This window comes from Oreochromis aureus, linkage group 22 (genome assembly GCF_013358895.1).
Source record: "Oreochromis aureus strain Israel breed Guangdong linkage group 22, ZZ_aureus, whole genome shotgun sequence".
Lineage (NCBI taxonomy): Eukaryota > Metazoa > Chordata > Actinopteri > Cichliformes > Cichlidae > Oreochromis > Oreochromis aureus.
This window is the reverse complement of record NC_052962.1, coordinates 27,376,410-27,403,198: the sequence shown is the minus strand read 5'-3', so window position 1 is coordinate 27,403,198 and position 26,789 is coordinate 27,376,410. Positions and strand designations below refer to the sequence as shown.

Genomic DNA, 26,789 nt, shown 5'->3' with positions numbered 1-26,789 from the left:
AGTCAAAGAGTAGTAAATGAAGAAGCATTAAAGTTGAGAAAACTGATTTCTAAACTAGTTTGTAAATATGTTAATCCATAATACCGCTGCTTTATGTCTGTTTCAAGATAATTATATTAATCGCTACCACTCCGTCTACTTAGAGAGAACAGTGTTTTGCAAAAGTGTGCTGATTGGATGGTTAAGGCTTTACAACGGTACCTTTTCCTACCTAGTGCTACCTTGATAGCACCTGATTGTATAAGATAACTGCTAGTAAATGTTAGTAGTTTGGTGTGAGGTCAAAATGGTGAATGCTCTAAAATGACTTGTAGCGTCTATTATGCTTACAGTAAAGTATTTGCTTTTATACTGAAAAAATAATGAAAAGTGCCAAATATGTTACTTTTACCCTATCACCATTACACTTTTAGGCTGTAGCGCTGGTTAGTCCATTCAAGCCAGAATTTGAAATAGTTGGATTTCCCCTCTTATTGGAAATGTTCAGAGTCGTTCTAAAGGGCTCGCTGAATTTGTGTGTGGTATTGTAGTAAGATGCCATCAGTTAGTGAAATGTCTTTCCTCTTAGATCTCCCACAATATCTGTGGTGTTTAGGAACTACAAGAGCTCAGTCACAATGTAGCATAACACTTAAAAGTCCCAAAGGCCTCCTCTGGCATTAACATCAGCACAAAAACTGTGCGCTGAGAGCTTTATGGTATGGTTTCCATGGCCAGCTCTTGTAGGTTTAATGTGTAGGTGACCCAGTACTTTTGAACACATATACTGTAGGTGGCCGTCTCACCAGATGATATTTCAAATAGTTCTCTTTTTTATAGTGTAGCTATCTACTTATTAATGTAGTCTTGTTAGCTTTATTTGAGTTTGTTTGTTTTTTCTCAATTATTAGAACTACCAAAATGTCACTTTATTAAAAGGCACAAACCAGTTAAGGCGGATTTGTTCAGTTTGGATTTAGCTTTAACTAAAACAAAGTGGTTATATCACCAGCTGCATATCTCATTTTATTTAGCTTAGCTGCGTAGTTACCTAATTAATACCTAATTAGTGAGTTAGTGAGAAATTTAGTTTTTAGCTCAAGCTTGGTTAAATTACCAAAATAAAATCTCACTAAAAAAGAAAGAATAAAAATGATTCTAGTAATATTGTTCAGTTTAGTTTAGCTTCAGCTAAAGCTAATGTAGGCTAATCACAAGCTTGCATTTAATTAGCCTTTTCTTGCTTTATTTAGCTTAGCTACCTAGTTTCTGCCCAGTTACTGAGTTTCTATAAGCTTGCTAACTTTAGAAATAGACAAAATGCCTTTCCCTCAAATCATTAGATAAATTACCAAGATATAATTTAATTAAACGTAAGAAAAGATATATTTGAATCAGTCATTTTAGATTTAGCTTTAGCTAAGCTACATGCCCGTCTTATCAAGTAAAATTTCATATGCCTTTCTTTCATTATTTAGCATCACTCTCCAGGAAGTTACCCAATTACAGAGTTGCTCTAAGCTTGTTAGCTTTAGAGGATTTTAGTAGACTTCTTTCTTCCATCATGATTGGATTTAGCTACTGCCTGATTTAGCTTTGTGGAATGACTGTCTCATTAGCTATACAGCCAGTCTATAATTCTATGGTTTGTGTTTTTTATATGCTGTTTTCATAAACACATAACACATTTCTTTATATAGGTTACAGACTTTAATCTAGTAAAACACATATGAAAGATTGAGTCCAGTGCAGCATTTATTTTGCTGGTTTTTGTAGAACATAAATTGAAGTCAAATCAAATACTCTGGAAACCTACAGATTTGTTTATATTTCTGTGTCAGAGTTTGTGTTTAGTACCGGCATAGATCATCTCCCCAGTTTACTCTGCTGTCTGTACTGATGCTCTGCACCAGTTATAGGCGGTTCTGGTCCCTGTAAGCCTGCATGACTCACAGACTATTCTGAGACTGCCAATGTGTTTGTGTGATGTCTCCTTTGGATGGTGCATAACAAACATCGGAAGAGGAAGAAGAAGTGTAGCATTTACGTGTATACATAGCAGTCTGTTCCTTATGGTGTCAGGGAGTAGCAGTGTTTTTAGGTTGTCCTCATCCTATCTGGCTTTTTGTGGCGTTTAGAGGGTGCTGAGGAGGAGAAGGAGATGGAGGTGGTACATAAAGTGTGCACCTCACCTCTCCTGGCCTCATCTCACTGACTGAAGTCTGACATTTCTTGCTGTTATTTTGGGACGGCCTGCTGCCGGGCTGCTGTAGCATCTCGTCATGATGTGGCTGAGGTGAAATGAAAGTAAACTCCCATGCCTGAAGGGTTTTTTTTCCTGTAGGTCACGTTGAAAGAGCAGACAGTTTTCTTCAGCAGCAGTACTGAAGCACCTGTGCTCAGGCCTCCCACTTCATTTCCTCTCAGCCTTCATTTTCTGACATTTTCTCAAACTGCTGCCGAGCTGATTCGAAACTCCGGGCAAAGCCTGCACAGGGATCAGTGTTTGGTGTCAGAAAGTGCTTCGCCTTATTTGTCTTTAATGGACAGAGCAGTTAAATCAGTGAAAACACAACAGCCTCTGTTCTTTGACAGGATGTAGTGCATCCCCCCTATAACTGTCAAGGTTCAGGCATCCAGCCATGACCCTGCTTCATCTAAAGTGCAGCTCGGCGTGCTGCTAGCGAGTAGCTGCGCGGGGCTGGGCTATTGTGAGGCTCAGCTGCTCACTGTGGCGTTTGTTGGAACATTCTGCAAGTCTGATTAAGGTCACTGAACTCAGTTTGCCAGTTTTGCAGCTTGGCTGTGGTGCAGCTCGGTGACAGTTTACAAGCTGAGTTCAGTTTATTTACTCGCACAGTGATGACCGCAGCGGTGACGCGAACACTGAGAAAAATCAAAGACCTGCTCAAGTTTGTGCAGGTGATAAAACAAGAGTGTTATGAAAAAATACATTCAGAGTATCAGTCCAAGTGCAGTGTTGCTGTGTCACCAGTGATGTAACACTTTATTGAAAATGCAAACAAGCTTGTTGAAATACAGCCAAATAAAGCTCACACAATGCCAGCTGAACAACTTGTTCTGTTTTGCAGGAGCCATACTATGTGCGATGTATAAAGCCCAACGAAATGAAGTCACCGGTGTTGTTTGATGACGCCCGCTGCCAGCACCAGGTGGCCTACCTCGGCCTGCTGGAGAACGTGAGGGTACGCAGGGCGGGCTTTGCCTACAGGCAGCTCTATGCTCGCTTCCTGCAGAGGTAAGAAAACGTGATTACCGTCTAGTGAAGTGGTCTCTTCAGCAGCGGAGTGTAACACCATGAGTAAAATATGTTAAAAAAGTTTTAAAAAATTACTTTTCTTACCCAAAATGCACTTTGATCTGAAACCTTAAAAAGACGGCACACATTTATGTAAATAGTACTACCGAAAAGATTTAGACTATTAGACAATTGGTGCCTCTTTTAACAAAACCTAACACAACTAAAAAGACCTGTGATGATATGTTTTGTATTTTTTGAAGTCACTATGTGTTGGACAAGTCATTAAAATGACCATAGTTTAATTAGTATGACCTGAAACTAGAAAATGAGTCATTAGTCATCAGGACAGTGTTTACTGAGGTCCCATCACAAGAAAGTGGAGGGCAGACTTCGACAGGACTGGAAGTTTTTTTGGGAGCTACAGAGATCGCCCCCTGCTGGTAATTAAAAAGAAAAAGTTTATGGCTTCATTTCTCAGACTATGTTCAGCATTTATACTGTGGTTGCTTTCCCTTCAGGGTTGTCTTCTTGTGTAATTCTGCACCACTGCAAGCACCCTAGCTATTTTAGGATTAAAGTCCTGTTCGGACCATCTGCTGAATCTCCTCCACAGTTTCAAAATAGCAAACCTTCAAGTTGAATTCCATTTTTGGGAAGAGGAGGAAGTAGCAGTGAGCCCGATCTGGAAACTGGAAAGCTCAAGTGTGATTGTGTTACTCATAAACTCCTGAGTTTTTCTTTAACAGCCTGTCAGCAGGTGCACAATGTCACAATAGCAAATGTCAAAAGGTTAAAGTTACAAAATTGTCTGGGAGCAGGAAAGTGCTACATTAGAATAAGGTCTGAGCAGATGTGGCAGAAGCATGGCCGTGTAAGTAATTAAATACAGATTTTAAAAAATTTCAATGAGAGCCAATGAAAGGAAGCAAAAACATGGACAATGTCAGAGTGTTACTGTGGTGTGGTCACAATGTTTTCTCCAATTTTAATCAAAGCTACACTTTACTCTAATACCATAAATTAAGATATCTGCCCTCCATCACAGAAAGCATCTGGATAAAGTGTGACCCTCGTTGAGAGTTCATGGTGCACAAAAATGTGCAAATGTCAAAATCACAGTGACAGTGAACATTCTCTCAGTCATGCTTCTGATATTGATCCCTCAATATGACACTTGGAAACTGCAGGATATTTACAGAAAACTGCAATTGAGTTCTCAGGTAGCAGAGTTAGTGATGTTCACTGACATCAACCATCTCTACCCAAGTTTGAGGTCAGACTGCAAACACTTATGTGATCATCTTCTCTGATTCTTGCTGAATGTTGTTCAGGTATAAAATGACGTGCGAGTACACCTGGCCAAACCACCTGATGGCGTCAGACAGGGAAGCTGTCGAGGCCATCGTCATCCAGCATGGTTTCCAGGACGACGTAGCATACGGCCAAACAAAGCTGTTTGTGAGAACGCCGCGGTCTCTCTTCACACTGGAGCAGGAGAGAAACAACCTCATCCCCATCCTGGTGACTTTCCTGCAGAAGGTGAGGCATGAAAGTGTCACCATGCTTCACAGCTGATTTAATGTTTAATTTTAAAGATGCGTTGATGTGATAATTTGACGTCTAATTCAGCATCAGGAACAGTTCAGATAGTGTGTTGAAGTTAATAACATACAGTGTTTTTTCCACCAGGCTTCAGGGTATCAGAATAAAAACTGCAGTTTGTCTCAGGCTCATGAATATGTGGCTCTTGGTTATGTTTGACTGAAATTCATCTGCCAGCTTGAATCCTAATTTCCTGTAACAATAATTGGGATAATTAATGCGATCCAGAGCACAGCTGCATTAAAGTCAATTACTTCGCTTGCTCAATGAAATACCCTTCTCTTTTCTCTTTCCTCTGACCTACTTTATGACTGCAGAGAAATCTGGAACTCTAACTGGAGGAAAAGTTTGTCTTAAGTGCTGTGAGATGCAGAGGCAATAATTTTACTCTTGTTTTGTCTCTTTCACACGCTCCTTTGTTGTTGTTTTTTTAACCTGACCCACAGGTGTGGCGCGGGACTCTAGCTCGTGCAAGGTGCCGGCGGATGAGGGCCATCTACGCCATCATGGGCTGCTATAAGCGCTACAAGGTCAAGGCGCACTTCTGGGAGGTGGAGCGGAGGTTTGCTAATGTGCGAACTATGGCCGACTATGGGAAGAGCTTGGAGTGGCCGACGCCGCCTGCAGCACTGTCGCAGTTTCACAGCATCACAGTCATGCTGCATCGCAGGTCAGAGCACATAAAAATGTGCAACTCTCTGTGGTCTGTGAAATACTAAGGATATTTTACATCACATGTACTGGCATATTATGCTGTGTCATTATTTATTTAATAAAAGCATAGCCAAAAGAAGCAGTGTCCATCCCTACTGCGTCCATGGGAACCAGGAGGACTCTGTTCCCACCCATGCCACTCTGAGCTGTCGTGTTTCTTATAACTTTGGCCTTCATAAAAATTGATGCACAGTCACACAGTTTTAAACTTGGGTGTTATCAAATCGTTGTCTCTGGGGACTGACTTGATTTTGGAGCCAAGCTGAAGTGGCAGTTTTAGGAAACGCCGCTTTGGGGATTTTCATGTTGGCTTCATTTTTCATCCCCAGAGGTTGCTGCTCAGATGTGAAACAATTTAGACACATTATTACAGATGAAACAAAAGAGATGTAACTTTCTAATTAGTGGATTAGCTTTAGAGGTTAATAAAGTATTAACATTTAGAGATATTGAGAAACAGCCCTTTCTACTTGTTTACAGCCTTTTTGTTAAGCTAAGCGAAGTGGCTGCTGGATAAAGCCTGAATGCACAGATGCGAGACTGATTCATCTGTCTGTTATTTGCCGTTCTTTTGATCCACTTCAGACTTGGTGGATCTTTTCTGGGGTTTGAGGAAGTACAGCCCTGAGTTTGAAGTGGTTTGGATAAGTGGTTCTATATTTTAGCTGGAATTTATTCTCTGTTAGCAGTGTTTCCCATACAGTGACTGCTGCCTGCCCCACTGCACATAGAATTATGCATATTCAAGCCTCTTAACCCTAGGTTTAACCATCTGAACTAAGTGCCAAACCCTAACCTAATCCTAATTCTATCCATTAGGGTTAAAGTCTTACTCCTTCTTCTTCATCCTTACCTCTTTATCCTCACTTCGTCTCCCTCACCCCCACCACTCTCTCCACCTCTTCTCTACCCTCCTTGCTTTCTTCCTCCGTCTCTTTCATCTTCATTTTGTAAAGTGTGCAGAAATCTGGTTTCTTTTTTAAGCACATGTGTTGAAATCAACTCATCTCTTCAGGTCACTAAATTCTTAGTAGCTGCAGAATAAGTCGAGTCAGTGTTTGGCTGTGTGATTTGGGCCTTTGAAGTAATATCCACCCTCATGGCATGCTGTCTCTTTCTCATCCCTCGGTGTCAGGTGGTGGGCGAGGCAGATCGTGAAAAACATCCCGCCGTCGGACATGCTGGAGGTTCGGGCCAAAGTGGCAGCTATGACGGCTCTGAGCGGAGAGAGAAAAGACTGGGGAGTCAGCCGAGCCTGGGAGAGGGACTACCTGGGAAATGTAAGAATCACAGTAGTAACAAGATGAATCCTGGGTACCTTCGTTGTTTTTCAGCACATCATGTTTGAATAGGTCATAGCATTATTTGTTTTGGGATTTATTTTTGACCTATGGAAGACACTTGATTTATTTAACCTTTATTTAAGCAAGAAAATTGGACTCTTGAGATATGAAATCTCTCACAAATTTGTGAGTGTGCACCTTAATATGCAAAGATGAGGCAACACACACACGCACGCCACACTGTTTGGTGAGTAGATGCTGACTGTTACCATGTGTCATCAGTTTCAAAGATGGATGGATAGGTCACTAGCAGATTGGTGCTCCCAAAGTTTGCTTAAAAGATACTGACTTTTCTGCAGTCACCATTTACTCTCTTAAGGCGAACAGTCCCTGTTTCCAGTTTACATCACACTTTTCATACACATTTCACTACAGTTTGGCAAATAGTTTGTCTTTGTAGAGAGGTTGGCTGTGAAAACCTGCTAGTGAGCAAAACAATAAGTTTTTTAGTGCAGCACTCTATACCTCTGTGTGACTACAACTATGCATTTTTCCCTAGCAACTAGCTGTTGCCAGGGGGGCGGGGTCTCTGACAGGTCTGTATGGCTGATACCTTAGCTGATTTTGCACAGTTCCAAGCAGAAACAACAACAGAGGATATTTAAAGCACCCCATAGAAGTGTCAAGACTTTGTAACAAAGGCACCGACTCTCTTACTTTCTTGAAGGTTGAGGTCAGGAGTGTCAAACTCGTTTTGGCTCATGATCATTCTTGTTGAGGTATATTTACAAGTTATAGAGTGATCCAGACCAGGAAAAGCATTGCAAAAAAAACAAAAACAAAGAAACAAACCAACAAAGCCCCACCTCTCCAGACTTTTTCCTTTCTTTAAGTGTGAAGAAGTATATTATATATATATGTATCAGTGATTCATAAAAAAAAATCAGATGTCTGAGATGTCATTAGAAAAATACGTGCAATTTAAGATTTTGTAATGCCACGCTTATATGTGCATTAAGTTTTACAGATAACAGTGGAAAAGTATGAAACTTTCACTTGTAGACCACCAGAAATCTGGAGTAGGGCTCATCCAGATTTCGTCATCCACCTTTCTGTGATGTCACTGTGACACACAGACAATATGGAAACTTGTGTGTGCATTTAATGACCTTTTGTACTATGCTATTGTACAAAAGAAAAACAAAGAAAATCCAACAGGGAACTATATCTGCGAGAAAAGAATACATGTGAGCAAAATAAAAATCTATTGGCAACATTTTATGAGAGAAAACACCAACAAAACACATTAAACCTGAGGGTTGTTAGACACACAGGCTACTTAGAGGAAATGAGTACAGCTGTGGAGAATACCTGGGTGCAAGCAATCAGGGAAACACAATTATGGGAGGTAAAACCGAATAATAACACACACAACAAACTAGAACTTGAACATGAGAACACCTAACACAGAGATGAATACTTAAGACATGGAAAACACGCGCGAGGCAGAAAACTTAAACAGGGAATAAAAGCAAACTATAACCACCAAATAAACTAGATGGCAAAACTAAAACTAAGAAACCAGCCATTAATTCTGTGATCATTGTGATTCAGACAACACACCTAAATCTCAGCTAGAAAAGTAGAACTACTTTTGAAATCACCTGAAAAAATATTGCAATGCATTTTATTGAAAAGCTGGAGTAGTTGACTTTTCTGCCGTTTTTACACTTTCCACTCCAGATTAAAAAAAGAAACTGATTTCTTTATATATATTTTAACATATCAATGTTAAAATAGTGAAACAGATTATCAAACACTGGTGAACTAATAACAACATGAAAGCATTTTGTAGTTTATAGTTTTCTGCTTGTTTTTCTGCCTCTTTAATTTCCAAAACAGAAGAATTTCTTAAGCAGTTGTCATTTCACATGACTCCCTTTTAGTTAGTTCAGCTGGAAATTTTGCAGCCCACTGGCAGAAATTTTAGCACAAATTCATCACAGTAATTAAAAAAGACTTGAACAATCAGCTGTGTATAGGATCATCTTTTGTTGTGAATGTATACTGAGCATGTGATGTGCCTCGGGCTGTGAAGCATGACCAAAAGAGGGCTGTTCGTGTGAACACAGCCCTTTATTGATGAATACTACAGTTGCTTCATTTACCAGCTAATATGAGGTTGTTTTCTGACTTTAAAGATGCCTTCGGGGAGCATGAGCGTGACTGCCGGAGAGTCCTGAGTCATTCCCTTTGCTAGTTTGTCAGCCGGCCCCTGACTTGCTGGCCTCCTTCAGGGATCATTTAATTCCACAGTGACCTGTAGATTAGTGCATGCATCGTGGCATTCAGTCAGGCTGAATCCTTACTGTGGTTGTAAGTTCACAGAGTCCAGGGGGTTCATGTCCAGTCTTAAGCTTCAACAAAGGAAAATTTTCAAGGAATCAACACTCAGACCTGGAAAAGGTGCCTGAACCTGCCCCGTTTCATATTACTTAAATGAACTTATTTAGACACAATGATTTTCCCATTCAGCAAAGATGGTGGCTACATTCATCTTTTATACATAGTCAGAGATGTTGAATCTAAGCTGTTGCTAGAAATTTGGACTCACACTAGCATATCAGTTCACTCAGTAGTATTGAGATTTACCTCTGGAACCAAGGAAGCTGGTACAAGTTTAAAAAACTAAGAGGTTTTTTGGATACTTACCGTTTCCAAATAACACCAAACGATAAGCCATAATATAAGAGTACACCAGTATTCATACCTGTGAAAAATATATCCTCTGTCTTCTGACATCATTGTTTTGATTACACCATCAGACTTCAGAGAGATGTAGTTTTTTGAAGTGTCTCTTTGCCTCCATCACCTTATGAAACACCTTCACACCAATCAACAGGCGGTCCTGGAGCCTCTTGGTTTGCATCCGGTGCTCTTTTGAAGTAGGCCTAGTTTCTCTCAGAGGGGATATTTGGTTTCCAAATGGCTCTTTAGGCTTTCTTGGCGTCATGTTAGCACACATTCAGATTAAGGGACATTGACATCTCCGGGCAAGTGAAGCCATTAGGCAGTTCCACTTTCCTCTATGCTCCCTGCTGATTTTTTTTCTCTTTTCTTTAGTTGGCGAATAGGCTGGACTGGTGGTTAGTTGTGGTTTGATTCGCACAAGAAAGTGAGCTGTTTTCCCCTTTGTATCCTCCCTGCTGTCAGTCAGAGCCTTTGATGTGTCATGCTCTCATAATACTCCTCAAACAGACTGAGGTTCACTTTGATAGAAGAGATTTTTTAAGGGAAACGAGTGTGCAGAAAGTACTGATACAGAGACTGAATTTATTTATATAGTCTGTCTACAGTTATTTACTGCAAAATGAATGTACGATGGTCAGACCTGGATTTCCTCAGTGCACACAGTCTGGGAACCACAGCTTTAAACCGTGTACTGTATATATTAAAGCATGTAAAATAGATTGTAGGAGAAATGTTAAAGAAATGACCGTGATAGCTGCACTTTATAGGAGGAAGACTATAACAGAGTGTTAGATTTGCCACCAAATGTACTTCCCATCAGCTTTGGACCGTCTCAAACGGCACGTCAGGCTCCGTGTCTGGTAACAGCAGCCGGGGGCCTTGAGCTTTGATCTGCTGCTTATGGAATTAAAGCGATAAAAAGGCTTAAAAGAGGCTGGGAGAGGTCACCTGGAGTTTTGTGACTAACAGCGAAGTGCATTCCTATTCCATCTGTACTGAAGATGGTGGCCTCAACCGACCTCCTGAAATAATACTGGTCATTCATTTCTGCAGGCCCGAGACTGCCCTCAGACCAGCGCCAGCTTCATCCGAATTTCCAAGGAGCTGAAGAACAAAGACGAGTACAGTCAGGTCCTCTTCTCGAGCTTCTGTAGGAAGGTACAGTATGTGGGGAAAGAACACGGGGAAATGGAAATGTCTGTTTTGTAGCCACAAGGAGTTTCTTTCTTCTGCTGCTTCCTTTTAGCTTTGGCATGTTTTTCTCATTCGATGTGTTTCCCATTCCACCCCCTCATGCTTCCTCTCTTTTGTAACAGCTCATCCTTCAATATTTCATGTTCCATCAGTGAACGCAGCCTTCTCAGGAAGTAATCTGAGGATCAATCATAAAAAGGAACTGAACTATGAATTCAGTCCTCAAGTTCCCTTAACCTGAATGAAGTGCTGCTTATTATTTTACCTCATGCTGAACCTCTTATCATCTCCCTGGGGATAATAATGGCCATACTTTCCATATCAGGGACTGAACATTGAGGGCTTCGCCTAAGTTATGAGTACAGCTTAGTTATATTTGAAGTTACGTAGCCTTTGATACAGTGAACTGAAGCAACCCCCGACTCACAGACCCACCACAGCAGTCTTTTTTATGTCTTCTTGTGTGTTGCTTCTTTGCTGCTTTACAAGGAAAACCTGTGTTTGAAATGAAATAACCCAAAAGATCCTGCAAGAGGCATGAAGGGCTCTTCACAGAAAATAGAAAATGAACAAACATGCTGAAGCTTTTTCTTTCCCCTGCTCTGCTCTCTCAGGTGAACAGGTTCAACAAAAGCACAGACCGAGGCCTGCTCATCACAGACAAGTACATCTACAAATTAGAGCCAAAGAAACAGTATAAGGTTCTGAAGAAGCTTCCTTTAGACTCAGTAAGTACTCACGTGGGAGAGCATACACTCTGAATGCAAGCTCACACACAGACTCATTTGCTAGCATCTCCAGTGAATAAATCCCTGCTCTTACCTTCACTCCTGCTGTCTTTATCCAATATTTCCAGCATTGCAAACGTACCCTGTTGGGATCTGAGCGTATGTTACAGCCTGATATACATTATAACTCACTGCATTAGAGCATCACTCTCACCCTTAAACCCCAGACTGATTAAACATATTCTGTCCCCAACAATGCTCATAGTTGCAGGCACTGACTTTTTACCATAAGACCATATGATTATTTTACAGTTTTTAATACAGTAATGAATGCTTTCATTTTTCATTAATTGCTTTAGTCAGTACTAAATTCACTTTACTGTCCTTATACTTATTTTGTGCTTTCATTTGGTCTCAGAGTGACTGAATGTCTGCTCAACTCTTTTGATGCACAATTTGTAGAGTTATTAATCATAATACATTTCTGATAAATAGTACAAACTCACATATTGCATATAATGTTTGTGGCTGACATTTAATTGTAACTGGACACGGCTCATTGCTGCACTGGTTTGACTCCACAGGCCAGCATGTTCTCTGTCTTCTCTCTGGTTACTTCCTCCTACAGCACAGGTGTCGAAGTCCAGGCCTCGAGGGCCGGTGTCCTGCAGGTTTTGGATGTGACCTTGATCCAACACAGCTGATTCAAATGGCTAAATTACCTCCTCAACATGTCTTGTAGGGCGTTTATCAATATGCGTACTTGTGCGTACTTGCGTTCTCGTGTACTCGTGAAACGTCATCAGTCGGAGACCAAGTACTGTTCCAATTCGAAGTACGCATCAAGCCGAGCACGCGAAAAAGTCCCGGATGTGTTCTCGATCCGCCCGTTTTATCGAGCATGCATCGGTGTAGACTTGGGACAGCTATATATCCCAGAATGCATTTCGTCCAAAACTCAACAGCGGACTCCCGGCACATCGTTCCCCCCCCCCGCCCGCGGTCTTCTCACTACTCAGGTTAAAGAAACCCCAGCAGCTGTCTATAGTATTGAGTGTCCACTAAAATAAAAATAAAAACATCTAACATCTGCTTGTTTTTATTAAGGTATGTACACGTATGTACATGTACACTATTTTTATTAATAGAGGTTTCACTACTGAGGTTAAAAATGATATATAAGTCACTTAGATCACTTCTAAATGTTAATGTTTGGTTTATGTCAGTGTTTTATTTGTTCCTGAGTAAACCGGTTTGGCTGTGATTAAAGTTAAGCTTCATAACATGTTACTCACAGTTAAATTAAGAGGGGCGGCAGTAAAAACTCCGGACCTGTGACATCATCACGCACGCAGGTGTTCCAATTGTACATATCGCGAGTCCGTGCTCGCGTTCTCGGGCGGGTACGTGCTCTCGCGTGCGTTCTCGGCGAGCACGTACTCACCGAGAACGCGAGCGTGCGCATCGCGTGCCCAGGGCATTGATAACGGCCGTGGTTCTCCAGAGGCCTGGTAATGAACTACTCATTTGATTCAGGTGTGTTCACCCAGGGTGTTATCTAAAACCTGCAGGACACCGGCCCTCGAGGCCTGGACTTCGACACCCCTGTCCTACAGTCACAATCGTGCATGTTAGGGCAAAGGTCTCTAAATCCAGGCCTCAAAGGCCGGTGTCCTGCAGGTTTTAGAAATTACCCTGGATCAACACACCTGAATCAAATGATTAGTTTATTACCAGGCCTCTAGGGAGAACTTCAAGACATGTTGAGGAGGTCATTTAACCATTTAAATCAAATGTGTTGGATCAAGGACACATCTAAAACCTGCAGGATACCAGCCCTTGAGGCTGAGAGTTGGACGCTCCTGTGTTATGGTAATTGGGGATTGTAATTAGCCACAGGTGTCAAGGCCTCATGGCCTGTGACAGATCACTCCAGCCCCCCTGCAGATATGAACTAGATAAACAGTTTATAAAATGGATTGATGCCTTCCAGCTGGAGGAGCCTTGACTAGACAGAAAATTTTGATAGTAGCATGAAAATTACCAAGATTTCACATTATTGTGTAAAAGCACATAAAAAGTAGATTCCCAAATCAGGAACTCTAACCATCCAAATATCACTTAAGTGGAACATTACAGCAAACATTAAAGCACTGAAGAAACATATTATTGTACTTGTATACAGCAAGTCAGTAAAATGTGCGGCAATGTGTAAAAAAGCAATGAATAAGTCCAGAAATCATGCCGCCCATAAGCAAGTACAAATCAGAAGACTTATGTCAAAATCAGGACAGAAAGCAAGTGTGACACAACTGCTGACAAAAACATGCTTTTTTAGCCAAGCTCACTGGACCCAGGTGCAGCTCATGCCGTTGGTTACTCTCCTGTTAGCTCCTGAAGAACGAAGCACAGAACAAAACCAAGACAAATTACGGAGGAAACTCAAAAATTATTTGATAAAATATCTCTTTTCATAACCATTTAGTGACCAAATCATTTAACAATCAAACTGCTTTCTTTGTTACAAAACAGAGAAAGTGTTCCACTGTTACGTTAAGGTTTAAAAACCAGGATATTTATGTAGATTTATTTTAAAGTCTCGCCTTCAGCATGTCTTCGCACTAAGGAACACTGGCCAACCGAGTAAGAGATTAGCTGGACACAGAGGCCTGGAATTGTACCTGTGGTTTCCAGGTCTGCAACTGGCAACTTGGAAAATTTTTCTTTGGTGGTAGAAAATCACCAAAGCAGGAATATTGACAGCTGGCAGATGCATCTTGACTTTTTTCAGCTGAGGAAATAACATGAATATTTTGACCATGTTTTCTGAGCAAAGCCTTCAAAAAAGATTTAAATATTTGCGGCGTTTCCTAGTTTATGAAACCAGTCTTTTAACTTAATTCAGGCACTTTTTTTCTTTTTACACCTTAGACGTAGGTTTATTAAAGGTTTTGTCCTTACAGTGTGGTACAAATACAAAAAAAACAGACAGTGTTGCAAACTCACTCCCTAACAGCTGTAATGAATGTGGGTCAGACTTTTTGTGCTTTATTCTGGCTGCTCTTTATTTCTTACTCTGTCCCCTCAGTTGTGTAAACACACACACACACGCGCGCACCTACTCATCTTCCGTCCTGTTTGACCCAGGTCACAGCCATCCATCAATAAGTACAAGAGCAATAAGAGGACTCACACTGTGAGAACACAGTCTTCCTTTGGCTCTCAGGGCTGATGACCTTTAAGAATTGTGAGGTTGTTGATCAGTCAGTCAGTGTTTGTGTGCGTGTTTGTGTGTGTACGTTAAGTTTTGTTGTCAACATGTGACGCCGTGGTCATGCTTGGGAGGCAGCTGCCAAGCTTAGCTTTAGATTTTCTGCCATATGGGGCGAACCTCAGCTGAGAAACTGGATCAGGAATCTCAAAGGGCTGCTGGCTCTGCAGGGCAAGAGGCTGAAAGTGTTTAATATGATGCTGAAGTTCTCTTGAAATAACAGAAATGATGATTTTCTTCTACAGCTTGATGCATGAACCTTGGTGTTGGGAAAACATACAGAAAGTGAAGGGCTGATTAAAGAATTTAACATTTGGAACACTGGATCTCTTTTTATATCTACGTTTAAATCGAAATTTCTTAAACTGAGTTAAAATATCAAGATGTGATAGTTTGACTGGTTTATGATATTTCCATCCTATTTTTTTCTTACAAATAGTCATTAGTTTCTCCTTGAGGTGAATTCGAAGGAGAGAATCTGAGACTGAGATGGATTCCAACAAAAGTTGGAGATTACTAGTGTGTGCAAGCGCCATCAGACTTTGAGGTGACTCAGGTACTGAATGCAAAATAGCTTTCACTGAGAACACCTTCGTGAGATGTAATGAGTCAGCACAGCTGGACGTCCAGCAGTGGTTTTCGAGATAGGAGAGAAATGGAGAGAGAGAGAGCGCTTACAAGATGCCAGAGGGTTAAAAACTATCATTATGCAGCAGCGGAGCGGCTAAAGATAGCTGGTGCCATTGGACTCTGGTGCTCAGAATGAGGAATATGAGTCTTATCCAGGTCAGAAACTCAGAATACAGCATTAAAGAAGCAGTGCACCTCAGACTCCCGCACCAGAAATATCACCCAGGTCACAGCTGAGGTCAAAACCTGAAGCAAAACACAAGCTCTGTACCTCTGACTGGTCAAATTCAGAAAACCTGACTTTAACTGGCGCTTATGTTTACTCAGTCTTCAGAAAATGTAGACAAAATTAAAAACTCAGCATTCACTTTGCATAAACCATTTGTAAGCTTAAATAATTACTGTTAAAACATTTAGTCATTTAAATAACTGATAGAAAGTTAATGGACGTTTCTCACACTGGAGTATTTCCACAGTCATTAAACTTTTGATTTGTTTATATAAAAGATAAACTATGTGAAAAATGCCTCTTTTATTTAGAACAGTCAAATGTTCAAAGTAGAAATCAAAGTGAAATTAAAAGACCGCTAGGAAGGAATACTAAAAACAACACTGAAAACTTTACACAACAACACAATCTCACAGCAACAGAGAAGACGGGGAGTTTATATACTGCAGGCGAGCTATTGGCAAATAGTGAACAGGTGGGATTAATCAAGGTGGAGCAGACGATGAGCAATGAGGGGGAACCAAGAAAAGGAAGAAATGAAAATGAAAGGAATACACAAGGAGCAGTGATTTCAAAATAAAACAGGAAAGAGCGTGATCTTCGAGGTACAGAACTCTCCCATAGATACTAATTTATGATTTATTGGGGGACATGTCTCGCTCCTTTGTATTTTCTGTGTTTGGAGTGAGTCATGATTGAATTTAGGTTTGATTTATCTGCCATGAAGTCTTCTCCTAGATCAGGGACCTCAAACTCATTTTATACTGCAGGCCACACGCAGCCCGCTCCGATTTTATATGGGCTGAACCCGTAAAACTCCAATTTCTGTTGGTGTAAAAAGTTTAACTACAGATTTAATCAAGGAGATAAGACAAAAAAGTGCAATATTCAACATTATTTCTCAGTTTTCCTACATGGTAAAGAAATGCTGCTGTTGTAAATGAAAGAAATCAGTCAGCATGAGTCTTTGAGCTTCAGTTGTAAGGAGAAATGTGTCAAATGACAGATATCTATAATTTTATTACTTATGAATGAGGGAGATTTTTATGGGAAGGAAAAGCTTTAAAACTAGCAAAAACCCACTTAAAAGTCCAAAATTCCTGCCCTCCTTCACATTTTCCAAAGCCATCCAGCAGGCTGGATTGGGGTCTTTGCCAGGTCAGTTCTGGCCCACGGGCCTTATGTTTGACACCCCTAGATTATGTTCCAGTTTAAACCTTAATCATAAGAATAAAGCAGATAATGAAGGCAAAGTATAAAAACTTAAAACAGCCACTAATATCTAATGCAGGGCAGTTGCATTTCTTAAATTTGTGACGTTTATATTGTAATTATAAATGGGATATTTTTAGATTTTTTTGTTGGGTTGACGGAGTGAGCACCTAAAAGATATGGTCTTGTACTGTGCAGCCAAAGTTTGTTTGTCTATTTAGTGAAACTTTAAAGACTGAAGTAAACGATTAACTGAAAAGATCATAAATGTGCCTCAAGTCAAATCCGTCTTGTGTTATTTTAGAGCTGTAATTTAAGCACCGCTACTGCAAAGAGAAGTACTGCAGATACAATAGAACAAAGTAAAGTAATGTAATTTATAAAATATATTTGGAACACAGTAAAAAGCATCACGCTGCTAGATCAGCTGTGCAGCGTCCCCTTCACTGAAGGGCAGGTTTAACCAGAGTTGGTCGGTGCTGGGACATCCTGCACATTGTCGTCCCTGCTGGATTAACCTGTATGGCTGGAGGCCGTAAGAGGCTTAGTCCACTCTGTCCTTCCATTTGCTTTCTAAAAACCCATGACACTTTCTCTGTCTGCATGTCTCTCCTCTGGTTTTGTCTTTGACCTATATGGGTATATTTCTTTCCTCTCTCTTCCTCCTTCTTTCATTTGCACCCCGCTGCCCTCCTCTCCCTCCGTTGCGGTAAATCAGTACATTAATTCCAACTGGGTCACAGCTCATGACTTCCCCTTCACTGCACCCACACACGTGCACCTCCAGCTTACATATTCTGAGCAGAAATAATCCACCGGCTTCATTTATGGCATTGAATTTTTTTGATCCAAGATATGCTGCGCTGTACTGTATTAAACTCACAGGTTTTGTACATTGATGTTATAATCCCTGACACTTTTATACAAATGAATCCCCAATGCTGCAGTCTGTGTCGATGAATATTAAAGGTCACTCAACCTATAGGCAGGTCATGCATGAGGCTTTAGTGGAAGGAGAATTCTCGCCTTTGGTCTTTTGCTAAAATAAAAATAGCAATGCAGCGTTTATGAAATACTCGATTGGAGGTAAAGGGTATGGAGCTCCAATGCCACCATAATCAGAAAAAATAACAAGCAACTTATCAATAAAAGCACCAATATTATTAAAATATATGTATTCATTTATTTATAAGACCCTCACTACAGACTGTTTATCTGTCAGTGTATCATATTACATGAAAAAGTCATACAAAGCATGAGCTCAACCTTGGATCTGGCTGAGATCTTCCTTTAACGTGTTCTTTCTCCGCAGTTTACCGGAGTGAGCGTGACCACCGGGGTCGACCAGATGGTGGCGTTACACACGTCCTCCCAGGATGACGTCCTGCTGTGCCTGCAGCGAGGCGAGCTGTGCCCCAACCAGGACAGAGTGGGTGAACTGGTGGGAGCGATTGTGGACCACTTCACACGGTCAGTTACAGACAGTTTTTTTTCCTTTGTCTTTTATCCCGCACTCATTTATACTTATGTTGTCAGCCTGTAATGCACATTAGAGGGTAAAAGTACTCAGTACTAGCCTGCAGATAATTGCAATGCAAGTATTTGCTCCTAAAGATGACAGAAATGATAATAAACTACCATTTTTCACGCTTATATGAAAGTGCTGTGGCCTCGGTCATGGTATCTGAAAATGGTTTATTCAGTTTGAAATCTGATTCTTTGTGCTCTGCAGCTATGTGCGATTACATTACCTGACATCAGCATATACTTATTCAACATCTGTGGGGGATTTCCTCCTGGAGCAATGGTTCCTAACCTGAGTGTGGGTTACCCTATAAACAGGCACAAGTCAAACAACTTCTGGCAGAAAATAATTTCAGCCAGAATTTCTACCATAAATATGCTGTTATAATAATGATGATACATTACAGTTGATACAATGATGATACACTAATGATAATGAGGTAAGTGTATGTGCAAGTAATCCCTGTCAGCAAAAAAACTCAGTTTTCAGACTGCTTCAAATGCTCTGGTTCAGTTTTTTTTTCCCTTCTGTTGGGTCTTTATGATGTCAGTGAGAGCAGATATCGAGTTATGGTCATCTCACACACATCTCTGACTCTCAGCCCCTCCCACCTGCTGTTATAACTTTCTATTTGCAAGGGGCAGCCAATCAGAAACAAGTTGGATAAAAGGAGTGGCATTGAAACAGCTTGTTTTAGACAGTAGATGAACTGAGGGACTACAACAAGACCAACAACAACAACCCTGCATAAGATAAATAAGCATTATACTGAACTTCTGAATCATGCAAAGCATCTTTAGTAGAATCAAGGGATAAAAATATGGAGCTTGAAATGAGCATAATGGGTTTACTTTAAGAAATTATAAACTCACAAGGGTAAAATATGGCCTTTGGGCCAGACATAGCAAACAGGAAAACAAAACAACACCCATGAATCAGCCAGTCGATCAGAGGCAGCATCATGCACAGGAATCTGAAGACGAATGATTGCAGGAAGTCTGTACCGCTGTTTAACTCAATTTCAGTGCAGTCTGTTTCATCAGTGACCTATGTAGTGGTATATTTCAGACAATTGGCAAGATGTTAAATATAACCTGGTTTCGATTGAGTTATCCAATGTCTGGCTCTTTGCTTACTTTATTGAAGTCAGTATGGCTCTCTGGGGAGAAATGCTGCCTGCCCCTGCACTAACTGAAGGGGTTCATGGCTCAAAAGAGATGCCACAACACTGCTGCCTTTCAGGAAACGTTTAGTTCTACAAAAGAAAATTTACTTGCAAGTGTTGAACACAAACAAGAGAGGCTGGCAGTGATAAGCGAAACTCAAAAAAGGATCTGAGGAATACCGATGCTGATGGAGGAGAGGCGAGGCTCAGCAGGTGTGCCTCCACAGACGATCAGCACTAGAAGTGAAGCAGAGAAGAGAGCAGGTTAATGAGGATGCAAGAAAACAATAACCAGATGGCGGATGTGTCGGCCCACTGCGGCATGCGTAACAGGGTGCACAGAGTGGTCATCATTCTCAAAGAGATCATCCGCAAATTCAGAAACAAATTTGTTTTCTCATGCCGATAATTCGCATCTTTGACTTTCATTTGACAAAATTACATAGGTTTTAATTAGAACAAAACACTCTTCACAAAACTTTTAATTAATTAATCAGTGAGATCGGCCGGTGAAGTGATTGTTCAAAATGAAAACCTGACGCTTTCCGGGCCTCGGTGCGACATGAAGAAACGACACAGCTTTAGCCCCATTGTTGCCCGCCAAATGTCTCGGTTACAACGAACTCTATTAACGCTGCATAACAATTACGTAAATCATATCCTTGGCATTTATCACTGTCATAGTTGTCGCTGTCTGTGTCCTGCTCTGAATAACTACCGTGAAATGAATCAGTCACGCTGACATTTATCACATTTATCACTCGGATTCCGATTTGTCGTTGCTGTTTATAAACCTGATTCACATCCACCCGCATTCATCTCTGCCAGACTCCGTTTGAATGGCACGGCCCACGAGCTTTCACACACAGCAGACTGTTTTGGTTGTGCATGCGTGGGCGGGTGTGTGTTTAAGTGTGGCCGTGTTGTCGTAAGTACTGCCCTCGGAGTCCTCACCCAGTCTGCAGTGATCGATCTCCTGCAAATCCTGCCAGCTTCATGCTGAGAGAATTAAAAAAAATAAATAAATAAACAGTGGAGCTCATATCTGAATTCATTTCCCTTTTTGTAAAATTCATCACAGACTCTTCTTTCTTATAGGTACGACTTATGAATTTTCTAGAATAACAAAGAATTCAAAAACCCAGGACTGTGATCCCTTCATATAGATTCTAGAGTTGTTTACTGCGTTACAGGCTGAAATTGTTACTTTTACTGAGTTGTGCTGTGTTGGAAGCCAAACAAAATGCTCTAATCATCATTGAAAACCATGTGATGTGATTTCTGGAATCACTGAGTGCAGATGAAATGTAGACTGAGCCATCAGCTGACTCACATCAACATGTTTTTTATTTCTTCTGTCCCGTCCGTCGTTTTGTTTTTGCTCTCAGCTCAGAGGCCGGCGAGTCAGCAGCCGCACCAGGGTGCATGTGTCTCTGTGTGTTCCCACTTTTATGAGTCTCTCTGTGTGTATGTTCAGCTTCCTGATCCCAGATCCCCGGTGAGGCTTTTGTGGATTTTACGAGTCTTAGACTTTTGGTCTGGGTTTTTTCAGGGGGGGTGTATGGGTATCTATATCAGCAGGGTCCCCGTGGCAGCTGCGTGGCTCTGTGTCGGGGTGCGGCAGGCGTCTCAGGGGGAGTCGGTTTCAGCTCTCCGCCTGTTATTGTGCCACCATCTGCGGTGAATGGAAGGGGGCGCGACCTCAGCTAGGCTACTCATCAAAAGGAGACTCATGAGACAAAGTCAGGGGTGAGATGTGCAAGTGTGTGCGCATGTGCGAGAGGGGGGTGAGGATGACAACACACAGACACACTCCTCTTGTGCTTCCTTCTGTCAGGAAATGGGATGCCAGACTCTGAGAGTCACGCGCACGTCATTTTAGTTTTTATGTTTGGTGGGGAGAACGGTCAGAGGAGGAAACAGTCAATGGAGTGATTGTGACTCCTGCTGCTTTTCCTCGTCTCTTCAGAGTAAGTGAGCAGATCTGTGAGGCCGCCGGTGCTCACAGCTGAGAGAGTTTGCAGTGACACAGTGAGTTGTACAAAACTGGGTCAGGAAAGGCAGCGTTAAAGGCGCAAGGTAAAATCTGCGCTCTGTGTTGTCGGTGAGGATGGCAAAGACAAGCTGTCTGGTTTGCTGTCATGTCACATCCGATTCTCATTCCCTCGGCAGACCGCGCTCCTTCACTCTCTCCTTTCCTGTACATAACCCCATCCTCTCATCCCTGATTCTCTCCTGCTTTCTCTTCCTGTCACCTGGGTCAGAGCTGTCAGTATGAATGAGCTGTGTGTGTGTGTTGAGTGTGTCTGTTTACTAAGAGAGAAATACTGTGTATGTGTGTGTTTGTGTGTTTTTCGGGGGGTTGGACCATCTGCTGGGACAGCTGGGGGAGTATGAGTGAGCTAAAGGCAGGATTTAGGGTATGATCTGCTCCTGCCTCAAAAGATTTAGGAGGATTTTTACTTAAAAGGCAATTTGGGGGGTTTATAATCTTATTGATCACGGCCACAGACTCCTTTCAGAATAAATAGAAGTTTGTACAAAATGTGCAGTTTGTTAACATCCTTCGTGCAACTTTTCAGATATTAGATGCTTTATATTGACAGTTTTTGAACAGATTTTAACAGAACCAATTGTAAAATTCTCAGTCTGTGGATTGATTTCGATATGAAGGATCCTGACTTATATATAAAATACAAAAATACAACACTTAGCCCAGAAATTGAGTTTATTGTTCCTCTTATAGAGGAACATTGTTTATTGTCTGTATATATTAAATATATCAACAATTATTTTATGTAAGATAAAATGAACTTTAATTGCTCTATCAAATTGGTTTGGTCCAAAACCCACCCTGACATCATGTACAACTTATTAACTATAGTGCTTTGTCAAAAGTCTTGAGCTACCACTCATTCCTTTATATTGTGGTAGGAAAATAGGAAATAGATAAGTGAGTGGGGTGGCTTCTTGACAGCTATTCTTCCACTGAGACCATTTCTAATGAGACTTCAAACAGCAGATGGAATAACTGAAGGGCCAGATTCATGTCTCAGGTACTACGTCAGGTTTTTGCTGGATGACTTTCAGATACTGCTTATCTGCTGTAGGTAGTTTTTTTGTGCTGCTATTTCTTCTTTTGTCCTCCACATGTCTAATTTTCTAATTACAATTTGTTGAGCTATGCCAAGTTTTTGGCTAAAAGCTCTTTGGGAATGACCTTGTTTGTGCAAAAATACAATTTTATACCTGTCAAACTGTGTTACCTTTGGCATTCTTTTAGACTGAGATAAAGACATGGTAAGATGCGTTTTTGTAGCAGGTTCCTCGTAACAAAATGTCTAAAATTGGTTCAATGATAAGTTGTCTGTTATTTGTAGAAACAATAATGGTTTATCCCTTGAGTTAGGTGCCTTTTGTATCCTTGAATAACTCGCAGGTCAGTGTTAACAAAAATTAGAAAAATTTGAAAAATCACAGGGCACACTACCAAACAATAATGTCACAAAAAGCATATTGATCATTTTTTCCCCGCGCACCAGGTACAGCAGAATTGGCTCGGTTTGTACGTTTTTTGCTTTCTTCTGACCACTACTCATGCTAGGGCCTTCATCTGGGTCGGAATTTTCTCCAGGACACAGGTCAGATTGGCTACTTTTTCTTTTCATCCCACACTTCTTCTCCGTCTTCTTCGGTTTTACTGGCAGTTGGCAACCCATTTAATTAGAGCAGGTACTTGTACTGCCCTCTAGTGGAAGAGAATGTAATTGCTCTGCCCGTTACGCTGTATGTATGAACAGAAAGCTGACTGCCTGACTGCTCATCACTGCTTATCAGGCTTTGGTTGCATTGCTGGATTATGTATATAAGATTGTATTGTATTGTGTTGTGTTGTATATAAAACTTTTATTAAATTTTTATCTTTTTATTTTTCAGTTGTTTAGTGTACACTGAGGGCCGTGGGAGCAATTTCAAATTCCTGTGCATCATCTGTACATATGGTTTTTGACAATAATGCTGACTTTAACTTTGACTGATATGCTCAGCTTTACTATCTCTCTGGGTCAGAGGTTCTTCATTGCTAGCTTTGCATTAGCCTGTTTAAGTGGATGCTGTGTGCATCAGTACAGCGTCGATAGATCGATACCTGGCCTGAGCACATTTAAAGAAAGTTATTTTTATTCCTCTACTCCTTAAAATTTTCTCTGTTTTTCCTTCTCCTTCCAGAGGAGTCAGATTATTGTAGCACGAGTGTGCAGGAAAAGACCACGTTTCTTTTCTTTAATGACATATTTGTTTTTGTAACTTTGCTTTAATTACTGGATTTAGTTTAGTAAGATGTTACTAATATTACCCAACAATCTCAGATCACCCGTTTATTTTGTGATGTGGTTGAACAACATGTCAGTTCAGCTCCAAATTGCTGCGTTGCTTCATGTCGGCTGTAGCTTTTTGTTTTCAGGTTACTCATCAATCCCATTCTTGTGAAACAGATACTGTTTTCATATTTAACACAAACACTCGCTCAATGCCCTCACCACTCAAGGATGAAGTGGTGAACATCACAGTGACCTCATGACTGCCCCATTCTTGATAAATGATTTAAAAGACTTGAAGGGGATTTAACTTCATGTTGCACAACCTCTTGAACTAAAAGATGAGTTTACTCCACCTTACTCTGAGTACTCAAAGCCCCGTTACAAGCCTCATTCACCCAATTACACACAAACAATGCAAGTCCTTTTTTCTAAACTTAAGCACCTTGCCTAATATTCATGTGCACACTCACACCGACCTCCGACCTTCCAGTTGTTACATCACTCTAACCTCCTTATCGGTAGGGTAGATTTTGGAGGTTAGAGGTCTCTGTGATCCAGCAGACTATAAATGTCTATGTTAATGTTTTACCATATAATAATGAAATGATGGCATTTTACATTAAAAAGGTCAAAGGTCAACTTCACATTGACTTTTCGTATTTCTGGTGTTTATACAGCACAGTAACTCAGGAACAGAAGAGAGATTTTTATCATATTTAATATATATAGATGCTAAATTTGTTGCACTAATCTTTATAGCCCACCTTAATTTAAAGTCTTCACTGCCTATGTAATGAAAGGCTTAAACTCTGTAACTGTAAGTAAACCTATACTTGAATGATTTGTTGAGTCCACAAAGTGTTAAGATCTAGTTTCCTCACTTGCACTCTCCTCCACTAACTCTTATTTGTTTTCATTTCCTCAGTCTGCTCCTTCCAGACTCTTCTCCAGCATTTTCTCCACTCGTCTCCACATCAGCAGTTTCATTTATGAATATGGAAAGACCTGGAACGATGTTGCATTAATAGCAGTCTTCTGGGTCACCCATCCCTTTACAGCTTAGCAAGTTCATTAACCCTAAAGTGTATGTGAGAGGACTTGTGATTAGGCGTTAATGCCCAGATCAAAGAGAATCACATAAACACACATGCTCACCTGTTAATGATGGACTCAAGGACTTGTTTGACCTCGCTGGACATCAACAGTTTGCCAGTTAGTCTAGGTGTGAGAGAAATCAGCCCTCTCGTTTCTAAATTCAGTTTTTAGGTCGTGAAAGGCGTCATCCAAGTCCTGAAATAGCCTCCCCTGTTTCTCTGCCTCCCCTTTTTTTTTCTCCCTCAGTGGCTGTCCTCAATGTGTTCATCTCACAGTCGGTCCTGCTGGCTGGAGCAACAGGAGCTGCAGCTTGTGCTCCAACTCTCCTCGGTCAGCTCGTCCCATCTTTTGTTTTTGTCCCTCATTTTTTTGGTCTCTTTTAAGATTTTTCCAAACCTGCAGCTTCTGATCAGGTTCTTGTTTTGACTTAATTGCTTGTTATAGGAGTTTTGATCGAATGCAAAGCAACTGCAGGAGCAGCTTTTAACCCAGACGGGTGTAAATAATGTATATAAACTCTGACCTATTTCCTTCTCAGTTCCCACAGAGCTGGCAGGTCATGTGCTTCACTGATTTTCTTCATTTAGCCACAAAATCCACCCTCAGTCGCACTGCTAATTAAAGTCGGTCAAAACGGCTTGTTGACATGTGCAGTGTGTGGTTGACTTCCACCAGCGCAAGTGTGAATGATTCATCCCATGTGCACAAAATCACATGGCACAGCCACACACATTATAGTTGAGTAGCTATAGAAAGAACTGGCAGTGATACATTATCCATGATATTCTTGGTCCCTCTTTTGGGCTTTGACCAGATGCTCGTTTTAAGAGATCAGACACATGGTCTAAATCAGGGGTGTCATTTTAGATTGTTTGCAAGTTCACATAGCGAATAACACATATTGTTCCTTTTTTTGATGTAAACACATTAAGGTCATGGTGTGGAGTGCTCACTCCAGTTTGCAGATTAGTTGCTTTCAGGCACAGGAGCTCCATTATCTCAGGGTCTTGTTCACAAGTGAGGGGAGTGGGAGGTTCATTCTCCCCTCAACTGTTAATGCTGCCAATTGGTGCAGCTTTGGCAGTGATGCCGCTACCACACTGAACTGTTGTGGTGGAGAGTGAGCTGGTCATGAAAGCGAAGCAGTTGATTTGCATTCATACCATCACCTGTGGTCATAAGCTGTGGGTAGCGACTGAAAGAATAAAATCAAAAGTGCAGAAATGAGTTTCCTCTGAAAGGTGTATGGGCACTCCCTTAGAGATAGGCTGAGGAACATGGTCATTTAAGGCCAGGGGACTCAAAGTAGAGCTGCTACTCCTCCACACTGAGCAGTCCCAGTCCAACTGGGAAGAGATTCCAGGGCAGACTCGCGGCACACTGAAGAGATTACATGTCTTGGCAGGCTTGGCAATTCCTCAGCGTTTCCCCACAAGAGCTGGAAAAGGTAGCGAGGAAGTGGGACATCTGGGCTTCTCTCTCTGTTAATTATGCTACACCCGCAACCTGACTAAGCAGCAGAAAATGGATGTTTAAGCACAAAAATGTTCACTTTTAATAATAAATATAAAGGTTATTATGAAAAGTCTGAGTTGTCTTTAGGGAAAATAAGTGTAATTTACAAGTTTAATTTAATATATACATATATATATATATATAAATATATATATATATATATATATATATATATATATATATATATATATATATATATATATATATATATATATATATATATATACATACATACATATATATATATCATTGGTTTTAACCTTTATTTTCACAACAATAGACACTATATTTGGTAGTGTTCGTGTGATTCTGTTC

General features: G+C 40.9%; 1 protein-coding gene across 5 annotated transcripts in view; it reads left to right on the top strand.

Annotated features, from left to right (window-relative positions):
- Positions 1 to 26,789, top strand: part of myo1g (myosin IG) — a 68,495-nt gene that overhangs the window by 26,086 nt on the left and 15,620 nt on the right. For 4 of the 5 annotated variants that reach the window (XM_031756795.2, XM_039605612.1, XM_031756794.2 and 1 more), the window contains 7 exons: positions 3,072 to 3,238; positions 4,573 to 4,780; positions 5,290 to 5,513; positions 6,693 to 6,837; positions 10,645 to 10,749; positions 11,400 to 11,513; positions 18,168 to 18,325. In XM_031756795.2, coding sequence (XP_031612655.1) covers positions 3,072 to 3,238; positions 4,573 to 4,780; positions 5,290 to 5,513; positions 6,693 to 6,837; positions 10,645 to 10,749; positions 11,400 to 11,513; positions 18,168 to 18,325 — 1,121 coding nt within the window. Of the gene's footprint in view, positions 1 to 3,071; positions 3,239 to 4,572; positions 4,781 to 5,289; positions 5,514 to 6,692; positions 6,838 to 10,644; positions 10,750 to 11,399; positions 11,514 to 18,167; positions 18,326 to 24,789; positions 24,929 to 26,789 lie in introns of those variants that run through there. The other variant, XM_039605611.1, reaches the window with a different exon arrangement.